We start from the raw sequence: 21,032 nt of genomic DNA on the forward strand, positions 1-21,032 counted from the left end.
ATAAAGGGAGAAAATACATGATAAGATATACTAATCCATAAAGGGAGAAGATACATGATAAGATATACTAATCCTTAAAGTAAGAAAATACATGGTAAGATATACTAATCCATAAAGGGAGAAAATACATGGTAAGATATACTAATCCATAAAGGAAGAAGATACATGGTAAGATATACTAATCCATAAAGGAAGAAAATACATGGTAAGATATACTAATCCATAAAGGAAGAAAATACATGATAAGATATACTAATCCATAAAGGAAGAAAATACATGATAAGATATACTAATCCATAAAGGAAGAAAATACATGGTAAGATATACTAATCCATAAAGGAAGAAAATACATGGTAAGATATACTAATCCATAAAGGGAGAAAATACATGGTAAGATATACTAATCCATAAAGGAAGAAAATACATGGTAAGATATACTAATCCATAAAGGGAGAAAATACATGGTAAGATATACTAATCCATAAAGTGCTTGCCACACAAGCAGGAGTTTGATCCCCAGAACCCATGTAAAAATCTAGGCATGATGGGATGTACTTACATTCTTAGCTCTGGAGAGAGACAGAATGATCCCTGGGGCTCAATGCCAAGTCTAATCCTAATGCCAAATCTCAGTGAGAGACCCTATCTCAATAAACAAACAAACAAAATAAAACAGCAACAACAAAACAAAACAAAGTGGAGCAAGTCTAAGAAACATCTCCCAAGGTTGGCCTCTGGTATCCATAAAAGCACATGCATGTACACTTGTACACACATACACAAACCACACACACCTAAACCTATCAACATGGGCTGTATGTACAATCACCATACAGAATGATTGTGTTCATTACATCTAACTATACTTCAATAAAGCTACCTAGAAAATTACCTTCATTATGTTTATTTCTATGAACTCCAAACTATGGTGATATATTTTTCTAAAAATACTTAATGTCTTCATGAGACTGAAGTACTCCCAGGTCCTACAGCCAAATTAATAATATGCATTGAGACCATTAAGACTATGTACTAAACCTGTTATCCTATTGTATGATGAGCCTGCTCAACCTGCCTTTAAGAGAACAATGTAACCAACATTAATTACTGTGCCTTGGATTTTCCATGCAATCAGCTTTTACAACTTCAGCTAAATGCATAGTTTTAATCTTAAATTATGTACTTTCCATGCCTCTGACCCAGAATAATGCTTGTGTGTTGTGGTAATCATTTGCCAAAAGCAGCCAACAGATTGAAAGCAATCTTAAAAAAAACAAGTAACACATGAACTGTTGAAAGCAGCATGTGCATATAGGTCTGTTTGTGGTTCTGAGTGCTATTCTTGGTCAGGAAAGTAACTTCTTCCCTAGTAGAACTCAAAGATTTTGTATAATGAATTCCTCATTTCTTTCCCAGACACAGCACACACACACACACACACACACAGAGAGAGAGAGAGAGAGAGAGAGAGAGAGAGAGAGAGAGAGAGAGAGAGAGAGAGAGATCAGGCACAACAGAGAAGCAACAGGGACAAATGGATCAGTCATAGAATAGACATGCTACCAACATGCCAGTAACCACAGATGAAAGGCAATGAGAGGGAAGCCCTCCCTGAGTCTTGGCACTCACAAATAGATATGGGTCTTTGTTGTCTTGCTCCTGTCTCTCCCCTGGGTCCCCCCTCTTTCTCTTTTCATTGTGTCCAAGACAGATCAACATTCTACTGACATAGGTATATAACTCAGGCTCTCACTCCTTCTGTATCCTGGAGACTGTCACCTGGTCTTTTAAGTTCTTCAGCTTCTTTAGCAGAGGTACCCCACTGAGCTTCCCCTTCTACTTCTTCTTCTTTCCTATACTTACTTTCTTTTACAACTCTTCAAATACTAGATCTGGAACATACCCTAGACTACAGAGTACTCCATAAGCAGCCTCCTGATGGTTTTCCCATCAATGCCCTTAGCTAATGCTCTTCTAGCCAGATGAGTGTTCCCATCTGACATCCACTTATTTACATCTTCAAACCCATACCTTCTTATTTCATGAGGCCTTCCCTTACCTCAAAACCCTTTCCACAAACAGACTCATTCTTCATATTTCATAAATTCAATATTAAGCTTTAAGCATTTTCTAGTGCTAGGACCACATTTTACTTTTCTTGAAATTGTAAATTATATACTGATCTCCTTTACACATGATTAAAATATTGAAGGCATGACTACATCAGAAACTTTAATATAGTCTACTCCTATGACATGCGTTCAAGACTAAGAGTCTATGATCATAAGATATCTGTGTAAGCTCCTGTGATGTCTGTTCTGGAGAGTAGTGTTGCGCTTTGACTTCTAGCTTAAACATGGAGTAAGGTGCAAACATTAAGAAAGAACTCTGCAGAAGTTCATGCTTTAGCTTACTTATGAAAAAAACCCAGGAGCTAGAGAGATGACTCAGTGGTTAAGAGCACTTGCTGTTCTTGCAGAAGACTTGGGTTCTGTTCCCAGGACCCACATGATAGTTCACAACTACATAAGCCCAGTCCAAGAGGATCTGATGTCTTCTTCTAACCTCCAAGAACACCAGGCACAAATGTGGTGCACATACATACATACAGGCAGCAAAAGCTCTCATACACATAAAACAAATAAACCTGAAAGAAAAAATTTAGAAAGAAATCTAGCCTGACCAATTAATGTAACCTGAGTGAGAAGACAGGCTCTTTTCAGAATCTACAGTGCCCAACACATGCAAAGAACTGTCCCTGACAGCCACAGCAGGAACACAGTATGTGACAGTCACCCCCTTTACCATTTTTTAATATGCCATTCAGTGGGATTACATACATTCACACTGTTGGGCCCCCATCACTACTAACGAACTCTAGAACTTTTCATCATCCCCAAGAGAAACTACCTAAGAAGTCATGACTCTCCACCATTACCCCAACACCTGGTAGCCATCAGACCACTTCCTGTCTCTGAGTCTGATTACTGTGACTTCACCATAAAGTGCAATCAGACTTGGATGTCTGGCAATCTCAGCTGTTCTACCCATCTATATAAAGGACAATAAACCTTCAGGTTGCTAATGGCAATCCTACAAGAGACTGAAATGAAAAAAAAGTAAATGTTATTACCAGTGTAGTCATCAAAATTGACTCTTCCTCTCATTGTGTTCACAACAGACTCTGGCTGCTCAAAAATTTCTTTCTGCATAAATGAACTAAAGTTGCCTACAAAAATAGAAATTACATAATTAAAACAACAGTAAATGAGCTAAAGAGTAAGAAATCTGTACACAATCAAGTCAAGTCTATCTCTTTTCAACATAATCTTGATAGATGAAACAAAAGGCCATGCAATAAAGAAATCAGGAACTGACAGAATATTGTATACATAATAAATAAATAAATAAATAAATAAATAAATATTTTTAAGAAGGGGGGGGCTGGAGAGATGGCTCAGAGGTTAGGAGCATTGCCTGCTCTTCCAAAGGTCCTGAGTTCAATTCCCAGCAACCACATGGTGGCTCACAACCATCTGTAATGAGATCTGTGCCCTCTTCTGGGCTGCGGGCATATACACTGACAGAATATTGTATACATAATAAATAAATAAATAAATATTTAAAAAAAATAAATAAATCAGGTTAACATCCTAGAAGCCTCTGTGAGTGCTTTACTCACTATGAAAAATGAACAAGGAAGAAAGTCACTTTTATATACTTAGTAGCTAAAATGCATAGTTACACAAAAACAGGGGCATAAGATCATTTTTGAATCAAATTTAAGTTCAAACTCATCAAGTTATCTTTAGCATGTCAATGTGAAAATTCCTTATTATAAGTAAGATCATTTTATACTTCCTAGTATGGACTAAAGTATAGCTCATGGGACTTTGCCGACAGTGGTTCTACAATATAATTCCTATTACAGCCCAGAGAGGAGAATAAAAATCCTAACACTTGATGGCAGGACACATTATGTAGGGCACACTCATATCAGGTACTGTTCTAAGAGCTTTATACAGACCAGCATTCTTGATCTTCAATACAACTTTAATGAGATGAATTCTATTTTCCCCTCTTAATACATGAGAAGGATGAAGCAGAGGGAATACAAGAATACTGAACAGAGCATGAGCCATATTTACCCTTTAAACATGTGGCACTATCTCCTTACAAAGTTCAAATCAAACCATGCTTTAATTTCAAGAACTATTCTAAGACTAGCAGATAATTTCTCCAGTCATCCCTTTTCCTGGGTTGCCCACCCACTCATCATATGGAAGTTTCCTAAGCAGGATGGGAAGTAGCATGCTTCCTTTCCTTAAGCATCCCAAGTCCTAACACTGCAAAATACTCACCCTTCATGATCTGCTGGAGTTCCATCTGGAGGGTTTGCACAGCTCGACCAGGATGGTCTCCTGCAGTTCGCTTAATTCGATGGATAGAAAGTCGACCATCCACCACTGCTGCAACATCATCATCTTCCAGAAAGATGACACGGTTGGTGTGCTCTATCACAGCACTACAAAATGGTCATGGAGATGTTACTATCAATAACCAAGGATCATTGTCACCTAGAAAGCTATCATTAGAACACACAGACCAAGCTCAAACACCAACTCTCATCTTACACCACATGTTAATTGCCAATGTACTCACTTCCTATAAGGTCATATAGAAGATGTGGTTATTGTGAAAATAATAACAACAATAATAAAGTGGACTTCTGCACACCTGACCAATTAAACAAAATCAGAAGCCTTGGCTATTTCTACTTCATTCTAGCTTTTACCAAAGCCTGTAATTTTAACCCCTATTTCTGGATAGTTCCATGTCATTGCCACTGATGAACACAAGCCACCAGCAGCTCTTTGGCCGGCTTCTGCAGCACCCTCCTAACTACCCACTACTCTCTGACCGCTCCTCCAAGTCTCCTTCTCTGCTCAAGTCAACATCAAAAGGTAATGCTAATCAAAACTTTTCCTTCACCCAACAAATCACTTTTCAGCTCCCTCTGGCTCTCAGGAAAACTTCAAATTGCCTCGCATGTCCCACCAAACAGCCTCTAATTATACTATGCCCTTCCCAACTCTCACAGTTGAGCCAACTGCACAAAATGAATGTTCTTCCCTCAAACCCTTCACCTAATTAGCTCCTAACTGTCCCTTAGCTCAGTTTGAGCTTCATTCCCTTAAAGAAGGATATACTCATGAGGGCCTAAATGATCTTGTTATAGGTAAGTGTTATCTCCTCCGTTATGACAGATCAAATAATATTTTTTATCTTACCATTCTCCTAAGGGTAGCATATGGCATTGTTCATTAAGATTACGAATGAATCAAAAGTTTTTCTAGTTTAGGTAATGACTACCAACTCTCTGTAGCAAACCCACTTAATGACAGCAAAGACAAGTTTGCAAAATCTTACAAATGTTACAAAACAGTAACATTTGTTTCTCACTCAGATAATACATTCTTGGTACTAAGTGGTACCATTTTCTTTCTTATTTCCTCTTATTTCCAGTCACAGTGAATGAATCAAGTATCTGAGTGATTCTATCTTAACCCCAGTCCTAGAGTTTTCAAATTACCAGTGCCTCTAAATATTTCACTACGTAACTACATAATTCCATAACTGCTAGAAAAGCAATCCCTCCTCCCTATAACGCTTGAGTACATCCTGGAAATAAAACAAATACTCCAAGTAAATGTATTAGAATAGGTCTCTAAGAATGCATGTGTTTTGGTAAAGTGACCAACATGCTCTGAAGTGGTAGAAAAAGCATTTTTATTGTCCCATGTCTAATGAAGTGAGCTCTGATTTCTCAGTTAAGAGAGTTCTGGAGCTAAGGCATCATTAATAGTAGGTCTGCTTGCCTGGCAGACAGGAATCAGAGGTTCTTAGCAACTAGAGTTTTACAAATACCTTCATGGTTTGGGGTCGTTTTCCTAAATATTGAATGAGGAAGCTCACCTTGCATCAGAAGCAAAGTAATATTCAACTGCCTTTTCCTCAACAGGGAAAAGACATGTTGTGCTGTCCACACGGGAAAGATTGCAGCTTCCTTTCTTGTCTTTGCCTAGAGCACAGAGATAACATAAAGTCAGCAAGCATAGAAAATCATGCTACAATTTGGAAATAGGCATAAATGTTCATAAAATCAACAACAAAAAGAAAAAAGGCAGCACAGACAAATTCAGCAGTTCTCACTGGATTTCCATGCAAGTAAGCCGGGAAGAAGGAAGAAGTGCAGTGAGACGCAAAGACCAAGACTGCATGGTGAACAACAGTGCTGCACTGCAAACTCTGTGATGTCATTTCTCCTCGGGGAGAAAAGAATTTGCCGATAATAGTTTATTAATAATAACTTTTAAAAATCTAGAAGCAGCAGGGCTAGAAAAATGGTTCAGAGACTGTGGAGGTGTGAATAGGTATGGCACCCACAGACTCGTGTGTTTGAATGGTTGGTCCATAGGAGGTGGCATTATTAGGAAGTGTGGCCTTGTTGAGTAGGTGTGGCTTAGTTGGTGGAAGTGAGTCACTAGGTTGGTGAACTTTGATGACTCAGAAGCTCAAGCAAATTCTCTACCTGCAATCCAAATGTGGAACTCTCAGTTCCTTCTCCAGCACCTTGTCTGCCTACATGCTGCCATGCTCCCCTTCATGATAATAATGGACTAAACCTCTGAAACTGTAAGTCAGCTCCAATTATATGTTTTCCTTTATAAGAGTTGCTGTGGTCAAGGTGTCTCTCCACAGCAATAAAATCCTAACTAAGACAAAGATAAAGACACTTATTGCTACTGCAAAAGGACCTAAGTTTGGTTCATAACACTCATATGGTGGCTCACGTCCTCCTCAACTCTAATTCCAAGGGTTCAGACTCCCTCTTCTGCCTCCCTGGTTACCAGGTACACTTGTGATACACAAAAAATACATGCAAGTAAAACATTCATACACATAAAATAAAACATTTAAATTAAAAAAAAACTAAAAAGCAATCAATATGGTACAATGAAAAGTAAAAGCAGACTATAGCCAAGTTAATTTTTAAATAAAATCTCTTGCTATTTTAACAGCAAATCAGGCCTAGAATACTCAACTAAAATCAAAACAAAGGGGGCTGATGAAATGGCTCACAGGTAAAGGCACTAGCTACTAAGCCTGAAGACCTGAGCTCAATCCCCAGGTCCTACATGATGGAAGGAGAACACTAATTCCCACAATCTATCCTCTGACTGCCAGACATATGCTGTGGTATGTGCACAGTGTATATGTGTGTATGTATATATATTTATATACATACATATGTACATATATACAAATAAATAAACGTAATTAAAAAGCAAAGCGCATGCCACTTTAACCATGGCGTGCCAATGGCACCTACTTGTAGTCACAGGCAAAGCTGTGAGCCAAGACCTTCTTCTATCTCAGAAGTGTGTGTGTCTTTCAGTGTCCTTTTAATTCTGGCACTTATTTCTTCATCAGTAATAATTGTTTTGGTTTGTTTTTCCTTTTGGTTAATTCTCAACTAACAGAAATGAGGAAGTACGCTGGTATGACAAATTCTCTAAGTTAAAGCCAAGCTTGTTTGTAGTCCTGGGAGGTCAGAGGCAGGAAGATTAGTTCAAGGTCAGTTTCAGCTACATAGTTTGAGGCCAGTCTGAGCTACCAGGAACAGTATATCCTTTCTCCAAATTCAGAGCATACAAGAGCTTTATAAACCAAGGGCAGAATAGCCATAAAATACCACAAGTTACTTGTAAAAATTCACATCTTATCCTCTAAAATGTATATACAATGACTAGATAATTATTCTTAGAAATATGCATTCCAAGTTCTACCTGTGTGTATCTGGAATGATTTAAGCATGAAACCAAAACAGTACTTTCCAGCCAAAATCAAAAGCAGAGAAGATAGCAAACTTTAAAACGTAAGTATGCATTGGCATACTATAAAAAGGTAGCAAGTGCTTACAAAGGCGTAGCTTCAAGGGTTCCATTGCATTGATAATTTAACAGCTACTTGCCTTTGGCAGGAATCTTAAAATTGTCCACCAAAAAGTGAATTTTAAACCAAGGAGCTTAATGGCACACAATTTTTATTCAGCACTCAGGAAGGCAGAAGCTAGCAGATTTCTGCTGAATTCAAGGCCAATCTGTCCATATAGCAAGTTCTAGGCCAGTCAGAGCTACATAGTGAGATGCTGGAGAGATGACTCATTGGTTAACATCATTGGCTACTCTTTCAGAGGACCTGGGTTGGATTCCCAACATCCACGTGGTAGCTCACAACCATCTGTGTAACTCTAGAGCCAGGGGACTCAATATCTTCTTCTGGCCTCTGCAGGTAACTGCATGTATGTGGAATATAAACATACATGCAGGCAAACACACATACATCAAAAAAAACTCAAAAAATTGTTTAATAATTCTTAAATAATACTGAATTGTTTGTTTCTAAAAAGATTAATGTCACATGTGTATGCCTCTAATCCTAGTACTCTGGAAGTTGACGCAGGAGAACCAACAGTTTGAGGCCAGCCTCAGCTATAAGTAAGACTCTGTCTCAATACACACAATCTAAATTAAAACAAAACAAAACAAAACAAGTAGAAGCCCAGAAACAACATTTTAAAAAGACAACTAGCTAGCCAGGCGCAGTGGTGGTGCATGCCTTTAATCCCAGCACTCGGGAGGCAGAGGCAGGCGGATCTCTGTGAGTTCGAGGCCAGCCTAGTCTACAAGAGCTAGTTTCTAGGATAGGCTCCAAAGCTACAGAGAAACTTTGTCTCAAACAACAACAACAACAACAAAACAAAAACAAAAACAAAAAAACCCACAACTAGCTTTGTTTATAAAATGTTCTAGAGTTGAGTATAACTCCAAATATTTGTAACTTCATTGTTAAGGTAACAGAAGTATATATCTAATTGAAATATTTAAAAGAAGCTGAAGCATCACTGCCTATAAATATCTATAATTTTTTCCATTTGGGGATTCTCTTGTTCAATGAAATACAGTATCACTCTGTTGGGAGCAGTAAGACCCCAGATCCTGAATTTCTTGTAATCCCCTGATCTGAGTGCCTTACAGCTGCTCTGAGCAGGAGACCTTCAGGAGTTCCTGATGGCAGGAGAGTGGTGTCTGGTGAGTTTGGCTGGGGCATGGCTATCTCTATATAATCTGCCCCTGAACACAATAAAGGGGGCATTCTTGGGGAATTCAAGGATAACAGTGTCGCTGTCTGTCTGTCTGTCTATCTGTCTGTCTGTGTTTGTGTATTTTAACCTCCAGCCCCCTTGCCCGAAGCTCGCGAACTGGGTGCCAGCGCACAGAGCGCAGACACGGGGGCACGGTGCGCGGCAATTGGAGGTCTCCATCGAGATTTCGGCAATTGGAGGTCTCAACTGAGATTTCGGCAATTTTCCACCGAGATATCGGCATCACTCGTTTTTCAGTGGGAAGAAGTGGCTTTAAGTTGGAGACAATGGCAAAAGCCTGAAAAACTAGCCAAAGCTCTCTCTATAGCCCTCCCACCAATACTGTTCTCACCACAGCATGGCACTGAGCTCCACACCAACTACCTACTAGAGTTAGAGAAACACAGGTACCAAGCGTCATCTCCCAGGATCAATGTTTCTGCCAACTTTGGGAGATCTCACTCAATTATTTATTATTATTATTTCTAAAAGCCACCTAAAATAGCCTATAAGGTAGTGTTTATGATACACAAGAAGCAGTACTGTTATAGGAATCCACAACTGTAGAACCAGATTGTGTTATCACTGGTGGAAATCTTCTGGCATGGACTGGGAAAGACGTACTACTTCAAGGAAAAAAAATAAAGAGTATCACCAAGTATTAAAGGCTGTTTAAGGAAATAATTTTCTTCCCAGGTAAAACATGAAAGCAGTCATCCAAAGATGAACAGGCTCAGCATTCTTTGGTAACTGTTGTTCAAGAAGCCAAGAATTATATATTACTAATTAAGGTTTCAATTTTTTGAACCCAGCAGTCCCCTACCTTACACATGGAAAGTTCTCAGTAGTAAGAAAACAAAAGGTACACTGTCGTTTTCTATTTCTGTGTAAGTCAATAAAATGATTCAGAGTTTGCATAAAGACAGACTAAAAAACTGACCAAGGTGGAACACACTGCAGCACTCAGGAGACAGGGGCAGGATTGTTAAAAGGTCAGCCTTGCAAGTCTGAGGTTAGTGCGGGCTATGCAAGATCCTGTTCCAACCTCCTCTCAAAGAAAAAGGAAGGAAGGGAGGGAGGGAGGAAGGGAGGGAGGGAGGGAGGGAAGGAGGGAGGGAAGGAGGGAATTGGTGCTGGAGAGATGACTCACCAGTTACTAGTATTTCCTGCTCTTTCAGAGGACCCAGGTTTGGCCTCCTGAACCCATATCAGGCAGATCACAACCATATCCAGAGGATCTGATACCTCTGACCTTCCAAGAAAACTTTACTCTCATGCACACCCACACCCACATGCAGACATACATGCGTACATATAATAAATAAATAAATAATCTTAAAAAAAAAGTGGGGGAGCTGAGGATACAAGCCAACAGTAGAACACTTGCCTAGTGTGTATAAGGCTCTGAGTTTGAACATCATCACCCCAAGACCAATAAATAAAAATAAACCCCCAAACATAAAGACTAAAATAAGACTCCAAATTAAAATGAAACCAATCAAAATCTAAAAGTAAAATGTCATGCACTAAACAAAGAGCATTTAATCTAGTTTAGTTAAAAGTGATGTTAAATCACTCAGTAAGTGGCTGCTTAGTTCCATGTTCCTTCCCTAATTAAAGCATTAATCTATATGATTTTGAAACAGGAATGGAAAAAGGGCCTTAGATTTGAAATACTCCTCAAACCTCTCATTTTAACAAAATAGTTATTAAATAATGCAACTTTCAAAATGGCAAAAGCAAACAGACAAAATTATTTTGCAAATTTGGAAAATGTCAAAACATTTCCCCATAAAATAAGCATTTTTAGAGCCTCAGTTCACTTCAAAAACCAAGAATTAGTAAATGAAGGGAAGCAGGTAAAATCCCTCCATCCATGCAGAGTGCATTCCCACCTCTTTCTGCCTGTGATCCCCACCATGTGAATTTTGATCCAATCTGAGTCCTAGCTAAGGATGCACAACAGAGAAAAATTCTTCTTATCAGAGTGTTCACAAGTTTTTTCATGTCTAGATAGAACTACGTAACTGTATGCACATGTACACACAGATCTGACCGAATAGCATTTACCATAGCATTCTATGGTTCTCAGAGCCGCCCTGTCTTACAACGGAATGCAGCTAGCTTACCTGTTCTGTAGAGAATCGGAATGTGATCTGTAGAAAGCTTATGTTCACTCCGCACACCAATCAAGAGGGGACTACCTCGCCTGAAATGCAAGATGAGTTACAATAAAACTTTCTCATAAATAATGCGCTAACAATATTAAAAAGTATTAACTCAAAATTCATTTTAATTTGAAATATAATGCTCCCCAAATGATTTAATTTAGAAATGATCATGAAGTTCTTTTAGCAGAAAGAACATTTAAGATCGGCTAACAGAAGGATTCTTATTCTGAAGGCAGGATGCCTAAGGATATATTGCAATGTGTATACAATTGAATGAAAAGTTCCAGTTCTTATTAAAAGAAGAACAATTTAAAATACAATGCTATAGAATATGACTTACATATGTATTTTGTATGTATATTATACATAATATATGGAAATATATCATGCATAAATATGTATTTATAACATATGCATTATAAAAAAATGAACTGAACTTCAGGTGTAACAAAATAACCACATTAGAAACCTGTGTCCCTAGGCCACACCTGTGTACTTCTAATAAAGTTTTCAATTGGCAAATTACAGTTGCATTAAAGTTTTACTGAGACAGTGAGGTCCTTTTTCTGCAGCTGCTTCATGCTTGACAGCAACTCTGAGTGCTGGCAGGGAGGCCATGTGTCCCAACAAGCTTAAGTATTTCCTATCTGACCTATTCTGGAAAAATTTGCCAACTCATAATTTATAACACTTTAAATTGTTGTTCTTTTAATGTGTGGTGCAACTTTTCATTCAATTGCAAACACACCCCAATATATCCTTAGGCATCATGCCTTCAGAGAAAGATCCTTCTGCTATTGGATCTTAAGTGTTCTTACTGCTCTAAGAACTTTATGATCATTCTAAAGATAGTTAGCAAAAATCTAGCAAAATCAGTGGTGTTACACTTAGGAATCTGATACATATTTGCAAAAAGTATGGAGAAAGTTAGTGCTTTGGAGCTGAAACTAAAGAATATTCCATATCCAAATTCATAAATAGCCACAGTGCTCACTAAAGACAAATCACAATGCCAAAATGTATTTGTTTTACCATGAAATTCTGTTAAAGAATGGTACAAGAAAGGAGTGTATAAAAACAAACACAGTCAGACCTCTAAGGAAACAGTAAAGGGCACTTACAGGCTACTGAGAATTATCCTGTTACCCGAGTGCTACAAAAGGCATGTCATCATTAGTCTTAAACCTATTGTACCTTGTGCCAACTGCTTGTCCAGGAAAATGAACACTTTTAAACACAAGTGCAAAAGCACCTTCCTATGGAAGAAAAAGAAACATCAGCAATACTTCTTGGTAATAATTATCAAACAAAAACATTTAAAACATACTGGCTTCTGCATGGATACTTCTTGCTCATAGCAATGCTCTTTTTAACTATTTAAAACAAACAAACAAAAAAACAAAAACAAGTCTCCATTTTAGATCACAGCAAGATCTCCCTAACATCCAAGCCCACATTTCAGGTAGACACTGACCCCTAAGCTCCAATGAGAACAAACTAAACTTTATCACCAAGCTTACCTTCAAATACTGCTTTTAAAGACACGTCACCTGGAGAGCCACCTGTGTGCATAGCACATTTCTCAACAGACACATCTCTCTCAGACTAATTTGTTCAGGGAGGCAGAATTAGCAAAGATCCCAAGCTCCACAACCAAAACCCATCCTTGGCCCTCATCATCATATTCCACTACAAACCTCCACTCTTGATGCCCTCCGTCTTGGACTTAACAAATATACACGATCATAATTATTAAATGGGATGGAAAAGTCAGGCAGTGGTAACTCATGTCTTTAGTCCCAGTACTCAGGAACACTTAGGAGGCAGAGACAGATAGATCTTTGTGAGTTTGAGGCCAGCCTGTTCTACAAACAGAGTTCTGGGATAGACAGGGCTGTTTCACAGAGAAACCCAGTCTCAAAAAATAAAATGACAAACAATGAATGAATGAATGAATGAATGAATGAATGGATAAATAAATAAAGGGAAGCTGACTCCCTGCTCTTGTAGAGGACTTGATTTTGGTTCCCAGAACCCACATTGGGCAGCTCACAATCATTTGTACCTCTAGCTTCAGAGGGTGCAACACTTTCTTCTGGTCTCCATAGACATTAACAGTGATACCTTACTCTCCACACGTGTGCACACAGGTACCATCACCACCATAAAAAAAAAAATCTTAAAAAAAGATAAGACATTAGAGAGCACCTTTTCTGAAGCTGGTTCTCTCTACGGTGTCAGGCTTGCACAGCAAATGCTTTTGCCTACTGAACCACTGTGCTAGGCCAACCTTACCTTTCAACCTCTAACTATAGTGAAATAACTAGAATACAACTATAGTGAAGTAAATGGAATGGTAAATGCAGGAAAAGCAAGTTAGTAAGTAAAACCACCATCGAAATTCTCTGCATTTTGTGTGTGTAACAGAAGCCTAAAAATCCCTCAAGAAACTAGCACAGGGATTAACTACGGTGATGGCTCAGTTGCTAAAATGCTTGTCACACAAGCATGAGTTCAGTTCCCTAGCACCCACATAAAAAGCTGGGCACAACACAGTTTTTTTTTTTTCTTTTTTTTTTAAATTTATTTATTTATTATGTGTACAACATTCTGCTTCACACACATCAGAAGAGGGCACCAGATCTCATTACAGATGGTTGTGAGCCATCAGGTGGTTGCTAGGAATTGAACTCATGACCTCTGGAAGAGCAGTCAGTGCTCTTAACCTCTGAGCCATCTCTCCAGCCCCCACAACAAAGTTTTAAGAAGATACGCGGCAGGGCGGTGGTGGCGCATGCCTTTAATCCCAGCACTCGGGAGGCAGAGGCAGGCAGATCTCTGTGAGTTCGAGACCAGCCTGGTCTACAAGAGCTAGTTCCAGGACAGGCTCCAAAACCACAGAGAAACCCTGTCTCGAAAAACCAAAAAAAAAAAAAAAAGAAGATACCCAATACCAGTCTCTGGCCTTCACTTACACCACACACACACACACACACACACACACACACACACACACACACAGAGAGATGCTGACAATAAAATACCTTAAAAATAAAGTTGTCTATTGTTAGAGTCCTTTGAATTAATAATAATGAATCAGCATAGTTCCTGCACATCAAACCTCATTTTAAGAAAGTTACTTGAAATTAACATTAGCATAATTACTTTATTTTGCATGTGTGTACTGGATATGCATGATAGTATGTGTGTTAGTACACATGGTTGTGGATATAGATGTGGGTGTGCAGTCGCATGGGTGAGTATAGGAAGAGGCCAAAGGTCTGATGCTAGCTGTCTTATTCGATTGTTCTGTGTCTTATATAATAAGGTAGGGATCCCTCACTTGAACCAAGAATTTGCTGATTCAGCTAGTATAGTCAACCAGACAGCTTGTTCCAAAATCCAGTTCCACCTCCTGGGAGCTAGAACCACAACAAGGCTTCCCTATCTACCCAGCATTTATGTGGGTGCTGGGGATCTGAACTCTGGTCCTCAAACTTGCATTGCAAGTGCTTTACTGCTGAGTCATTATCTCAATCTGACATAATAATCATTAAGAATGATTTAATACCAGTTGTTGGATAACTCTCTCCACCAAGGTAGTAAAACTGATGTCTTGACTTTCCCAGTTATCATACATGTATTTGACAAGCTTGGCAATGGTTTCTGTGTCTGTTTCAGATTCAAAGTCATAGCCTTTGCTTTCCTGAAAGTAAAATAAAGAAAAAAGACACATTTAAATAAATACAATGTTCGAATATTTTTTAACTTAATGGTTCTTTTATGTTAACCTTTTAAAAATTTTTATTAGATTTATGTTATTTTATGTGTGGATGTTTTGCCTATATATATGTCTGTGCATATATGTGGTTGATGCCTCTGGAGATCAGAAGAGGGCATCAGATCCCCTGAAACTGAATAGTTGTTAAACACCCTCTGGGTGACAGGAATCAAACCCAGGCCCTCTGCAAGAGCAACAAGTGTTCTCAACTACTGGTCCATCTCTTTAGCCCCCATGCAAATATTTTCTAGAATATTTCTTTCAAAAACCAAATGAATTTCTAATTGTATGTGTGCACATATATATGTGTGTGTGTGCACGTAGGAATGCGAGTATAGGCAGAAGTGTGCCACAGTGCGTGTTTGGAGGCCAGAGGACAACTCTGAGGAATCAGTTTTCCCTTTCCACCATGTGGATTTCAGGTAATGAAGTCAATGTTGTCAGCTTTCAGTGGCAAACATCTTACCCAAAGAGCGATCTCACCCCTCTAAAATCTTACTAATTATTAACTTTTTTTGGATGTCATACAGACTTTCCAAAAAATGTAAATTAATTGAATTAGTTAAAATTAATTTATAATAATAAATTTAATAAATTATTCAGTTAATATAATTCAATTAATGTTAATCAAAATTAAAGTCTGATTATAGAGAAACAATAACATTATTGAGTACAACTCAATACATTTAACATATATTCCTCATATAAATTAAATTATAAGTAATTAAAATAGGGGTTGGAGAGATGGCTCAGTGGTTAAGAGCACTTGGCTGCTCTTCCAAAGGACCTGAGTTCAATTCCCAGCAACTACATGACAGCTCACAGCCGTCTGTAGCTCCAGTTCCAGAGGATCCAACATGCTCACACAGACATACATGCAGGTCAAACACTAATGCATAAAATAAAAAAATCAATAAAGCATTTGAATAAATACATAAATAAATAAGGTGGGATATATGATATTAAAAATGCTAGTTCATAATGAGTAACAATTCTTTGGTGATCCTCAATTGTCCAATAAAGAGCCACTGGTTATACAGGGCTATTTTAAAGTTAAATTTAAAATCTAGCTTCTCTGTCACAGGCGCTCAGCAGTCCCATATGCACAGACCCTGCTATGCTAGATACAGACAGTTCCCATCACTGCGGAAACTCAACAGGCGCTGGGTGGCACTATCTCAGTACAGCACACAGCTGGCCCTCAGAATGCCCTGAAGCAATCAGAACAGCTCCAGTATCAACAGAGAGAAATAAAACAAGCTGCGCACCCTGTGGTTAACCTGGGAATTACGTAAGCAGTCTAAATAATGTTGCATGTCCCTGACTCAAAAGTAGTCTCAAAGATAGTATCTTCTGGGCTCACTTTACTTACCAAAAACTTTTTCAAGTCTTTGTAGTTGGTGATGATTCCATTATGAATAACAATAAATTCTAAAAGAAATAAAGTATTGACAAACTATAAGAAGTCTGATAAATGCTATGAATAGCTATGATTGTGGATAGATTTTCCTTTGGGTTTTGGCAGTGGTGCTTGGGGTTTGAATCCAGGACCTCCTCCTGCATGTTAGGTAAATACTCTACCACTAAACTACCTCCTAACCCTGCTGTTCCATATTTTTGAGACAAGGTATCACATACAATGTAGCCGAGGCTTGCTTTGAACTAGTGGAAATTCTCCAGTGTCTGTAATCCAAATGCTAGGGTTACAGACATGCACTACCACACCTGGTCTATGAATAGTCTTCTCAAGTCAAAAAGTTAATATACTAGTGGGTGTCCTCCAGTGTTGTATGCTTCTTACTGTGGCTTGCTATCGAGCAACTCAAGAGCACTGCTTATGTGCTGATGTACAGTGTTAGTGTCCATGAACATGAGGAAATACACCAGCTCTGAATTTTGCTACACTTAACTACTATCCTAACACGGGGAATGAAAGGGGCAGAGCAAGTCTCCTGCGCCTGTTTCCTCCCTTGCAGAGTGCTACTCTACTTGACCACACTCTCTCTGTTCATTTATGCTTTGCTTAAGTATAAAAGTCTTTTCAGTTAAAACAATCTCAGTGACGCTAACTAAAGTTTAAGAACTAATAACTACATAATTACCAAGTTCTATAAATTGATTTATGTAAGGTCCAGATGACTCCTGGAATGTCACATTAAAATGTCAAAGTAGCATCCCAAGAGCAAATAAATATAATTCTGAGAGATCAATTTCATCTATTTTTATTAAACGATGACTGAAAAATGTTAAAAACAGCTACCTAAGAGTTAACAGTGTTATGTGCAGCCTGGCAGTACCCATACAGTGTAGGTTTAAACTCCCAAATCAAAAGAATAATTGTGTTTGGGTAGGGCGACTCATGCACTCAGAAGAGACAGGAGGATTTCTGAGTTCAAGGCCAGCCTGGACGATATAGTGAGTTCCAGGCCAGCCAGGGCCTCATAGTGAAACCCTGTCAAAACAACAACAAAAAAAGAGTAATTGCTACTAAATACAATGGTTTTGTTGCCCCGTCTGGCCTGAACTCCTAGACTTAGGCACTCCTCCTGTCTCAGCCTTCTGTGTAACTAGGCATGTATTACCACATTTAATGTAAATCTAATTTCATATTATAGCATTCAAAATGTTCTCAGTATACCTAAAGATCTCATATTTGTCTCAAAAAAAGAAAAGTAATCAAGACTATTGAGCCTACTGGGATCATTTCAAAAAGAAACAGGAGCCAACTTGAGTAAGCTCCCAGTGGGGCAAAACAGAAAAAGTGCTGCAGCGATACAACGGGGTAACAGGTCTGTTTAGCAGGGCATGATGGCACACAGCTATAAGGGAGGTAAGGAAAGGAGGATTAATGCTAGTTCAAAGCTGGCCAGATCTACAAAGTGAGACCATTTTAAAAAAACAATAAAGAAAAGACAAAAAAAAATTTGAAGACATGGGGAAACCTTAAATAGCATAATAGGAGTAGATATAATTAGCAATACTTAGACTACAGGAAACTCACAGATAAACAATGCACTAAATTACAAGTGAAAGAGAGAAAACAACTATCATATTGAAGAGTTACCAATATTTATTATTGGAATCCCAAAAAAACCAATACATGGAGGACTGTTGAAATTTGATGATGGGATCAAGTTTTGTGCATTCACTGAATGTTTTGAAATTTCTAGATGAGAATCTAATTAAAATAATAACATAAGCACCTTGATTCTCTTCCCATTCCTGGCCCACTAAAATCATTTCAAAGCACACACAACCCATTCATACCATTATTTTTATCAGAGCGTTGGGGGTGACTATTGACAGGACTAGGTTCTCCATGTGTTGCCCAACGGGTATGAGCTATTCCAAGATGTACATCAAATTCTATATCCAAGTCCATATCTTGTTGTTCTGTAGAAGATAAAATTTAAAACTCTAGTATTTGATAATGCTATAGATACATTATATTAAATATATCTACACCAGCCCCCCTATCCACAAGGTTGTGTCAAGATACTCAGGGATACCTGAAACTGCAGATGGTACAGAGCTCTACATACATAGCATGTGTTTTCCTGCACAATGTCACCATGTTTTCCACCTTAGGGAACTACTCACTGTGGCCTGTGGCTTCTGGCCAAACCGTTTTCTGCTTGAGATGTGACAGCAGAATTAGCACTAATTTGTTTCCTTCTGAAACAGAAGGTTCATTCTTACCACACCTCTTGGCAGACTCAGCATTTGTCTTCTTTCCTTGTTAAGTAAGAACTTTCACCCTCTCCCGTCACAAGAAGCACCTTCTGGCTTCTCTGGCAGATCAGCAAACCAGCATCTTGCGTTTGGGGTGATTATCAAGCAAAGTAAAAACTATGCCAAGTGGAGACATATAAGCAGGCCACCTATGCGAGCCCCATCCTCAGGATGATGCTTCTGAAGCTTCTTCACTTAGAGCTCTGAGCTGCCCCCTATGCCCACTGCACCTAATTTCCTTCCTAGTTGCTATGATTATTTTTGAAGCACAGGGACAATTTAAACCCAAGCAGTCAACAAAATTACTTTTCTTCCTTCTCTTCAACCTTTAAATCTACCTTAAAATGGGTCCCAAAAGAGGGTAGAATGGGAAAAATCAAACTAAGTACATTACTGTGAACTTCTTCATCCAGTGCCTTAACTTTTCCTTTCTTCTTAATGAGCTGAATTTTGCAGGCATTCGCTTCCCAGTCTTTGTCATTACCTCCATCAAGTCCCACTCCTAAATTAGCAAGAGGTAGATAAGAAAGCAAGACTTAGAAACTGGTTGTTAAGAATATCAATATGAGGCAGGGCGGTAGTGACACACGCCTTTAATCCCAGCACTCGGGAGGCAGAGGCAGGTGGATCTCTGTGAGTTCGAGGCCAGCCTGGTCTACAAGAGCTAGTTCTGGGACAGGAACCAAAAAGCTACGGAAAAACCCTGTCTCGAAAAAAAAAAAAAGAATACCAATATGAGGCAAAAAAAAAATAGTAATAATAAAGGGAGATTATATATTCATCTAATTAATTCATTTACCAAGTAGATTTTTCTGAAAATCTACTATGTGTTGAGATAGTGAAAGATGCTTAAAACAAAAACTGAAAATAAGGCTTATTTAGCATGAATGGGGCCTTGTGTTCAAACCCAGCATCAGAATTCTAAGAGGGTAAGAGAAGGGAGGTCAGGAAAGGGGTTATAATAGAGAGCTCAATTCTTGTCTGTTCAGAAAACAGACAGAGAAAGAACAACGATAATCATCATTATTACTTGTACAAACAATTGCTGCCAGGCAGTGGTGGAGCACGCCTTTAATCCCAGCACTTGGAAGAAAGAGACAGGTGGATCTCTGTGAGTTCAAGGCCATAATGGTGTACAAAGTGAGTTCCAGAACAGCCAGGGCTACACAGAGAAAACCTGTCTTGGAAAAACAAGCAAACAAACAAAAAAGCCCAAGCAATTGCTATAGAAATTATAAACTGAGAACAAGTGCCACAGGCACTCACTTCTGAAGGTAAAAACCAGTCATAGTCAGGAAAGCAGCTCTTGAAATTTTACTTAGATTACTAAGGAACTTGAAAAACTTCCTTAGACCCTGAAGGTCATTTCAAGCAAAAATAATGTCAAGAAAAATTAGCAAATGCTCTGAAAATGGTACAGAGAGGAGGATGGGTTGGTGAGGGAGAAAGAGGACATTACAGCTGCAATACAACAAAAATGGAGAAGGCCTGACTTAAATGTAAGCAGGTGATGGTGATGAATGAGAGAAACACAAAGCCTGGATGAGAAGGCATTAGATAGACAAGGTTCTCTTCTGAGTTCAAAGGATCTGTAGAAAGATTATTAGTAGAAGGGACATAGAACAGAATGAGGTATGAGTGAGGACCACAGTGTTCAGTTCAATTATGAACCTGAAAAGTGATCTGTCCAGGAAGATACTTCTAGAAGGTAGCTGGAAACACGAGCCTACCTGCAACTTAGGAAGCACACTTGGACTAGAAATACATAAGCCAAATGTGGTACCACGTGCCTGTATTCCTAGCACTCCACAGACTGAAGCAAGAGGATGGTAAGGTTGAGGCCAGTGTGGTCTATGAAGAAAGACTGTCTTAAAACTGAAACCAGTATTGCTCTAGGGTAGGGTCATTTCAGGTTCCCTATCCTCAGCTGCCCAGGGAACTAACTGGGGACCTCAGCTTGGGCACCTGGGAGCCCCTCTAGGGTCAAGTCTCCTGCCCACCCTAAAGTGGGTCCCTTAACTAAGAATTGTGGTTCCGTGCTCCCCTATCCAACCTTCCTTTATCCCGATCCTCCTGTTTCCCCAAGTCCCCCCTCCTTCCCTTCTACCTTTTCTCTCCCTATCTCCCCTAACCCCCATCC

The 21,032-nt window shown here is 38.9% G+C and overlaps 1 protein-coding gene across 2 annotated transcripts in view; it reads right to left on the minus strand.

Annotated features, from left to right (window-relative positions):
* Window positions 1–21,032, minus strand: part of Gfpt1 (glutamine--fructose-6-phosphate transaminase 1) — a 56,838-nt gene that overhangs the window by 22,363 nt on the left and 13,443 nt on the right. The window contains exons 3-12 of one of the 2 annotated variants that reach the window (XM_075983582.1): window positions 19,287–19,394; window positions 18,428–18,553; window positions 16,533–16,591; window positions 14,951–15,085; window positions 12,574–12,635; window positions 11,338–11,417; window positions 11,104–11,157; window positions 5,977–6,082; window positions 4,362–4,525; window positions 3,134–3,229 (exon numbers count right to left, since the gene is read on the minus strand). In XM_075983582.1, the coding sequence (XP_075839697.1) occupies window positions 3,134–3,229; window positions 4,362–4,525; window positions 5,977–6,082; window positions 11,104–11,157; window positions 11,338–11,417; window positions 12,574–12,635; window positions 14,951–15,085; window positions 16,533–16,591; window positions 18,428–18,553; window positions 19,287–19,394 (990 nt within the window). The remainder of the gene's footprint in view (window positions 1–3,133; window positions 3,230–4,361; window positions 4,526–5,976; window positions 6,083–11,103; window positions 11,158–11,337; window positions 11,418–12,573; window positions 12,636–14,950; window positions 15,086–16,532; window positions 16,592–18,427; window positions 18,554–19,286; window positions 19,395–21,032) is intronic. The other variant, XM_075983581.1, reaches the window with a different exon arrangement.

Source organism: Microtus pennsylvanicus, chromosome 8 (assembly GCF_037038515.1).
Source record: "Microtus pennsylvanicus isolate mMicPen1 chromosome 8, mMicPen1.hap1, whole genome shotgun sequence".
Taxonomy (NCBI): Eukaryota; Metazoa; Chordata; class Mammalia; order Rodentia; family Cricetidae; genus Microtus; species Microtus pennsylvanicus.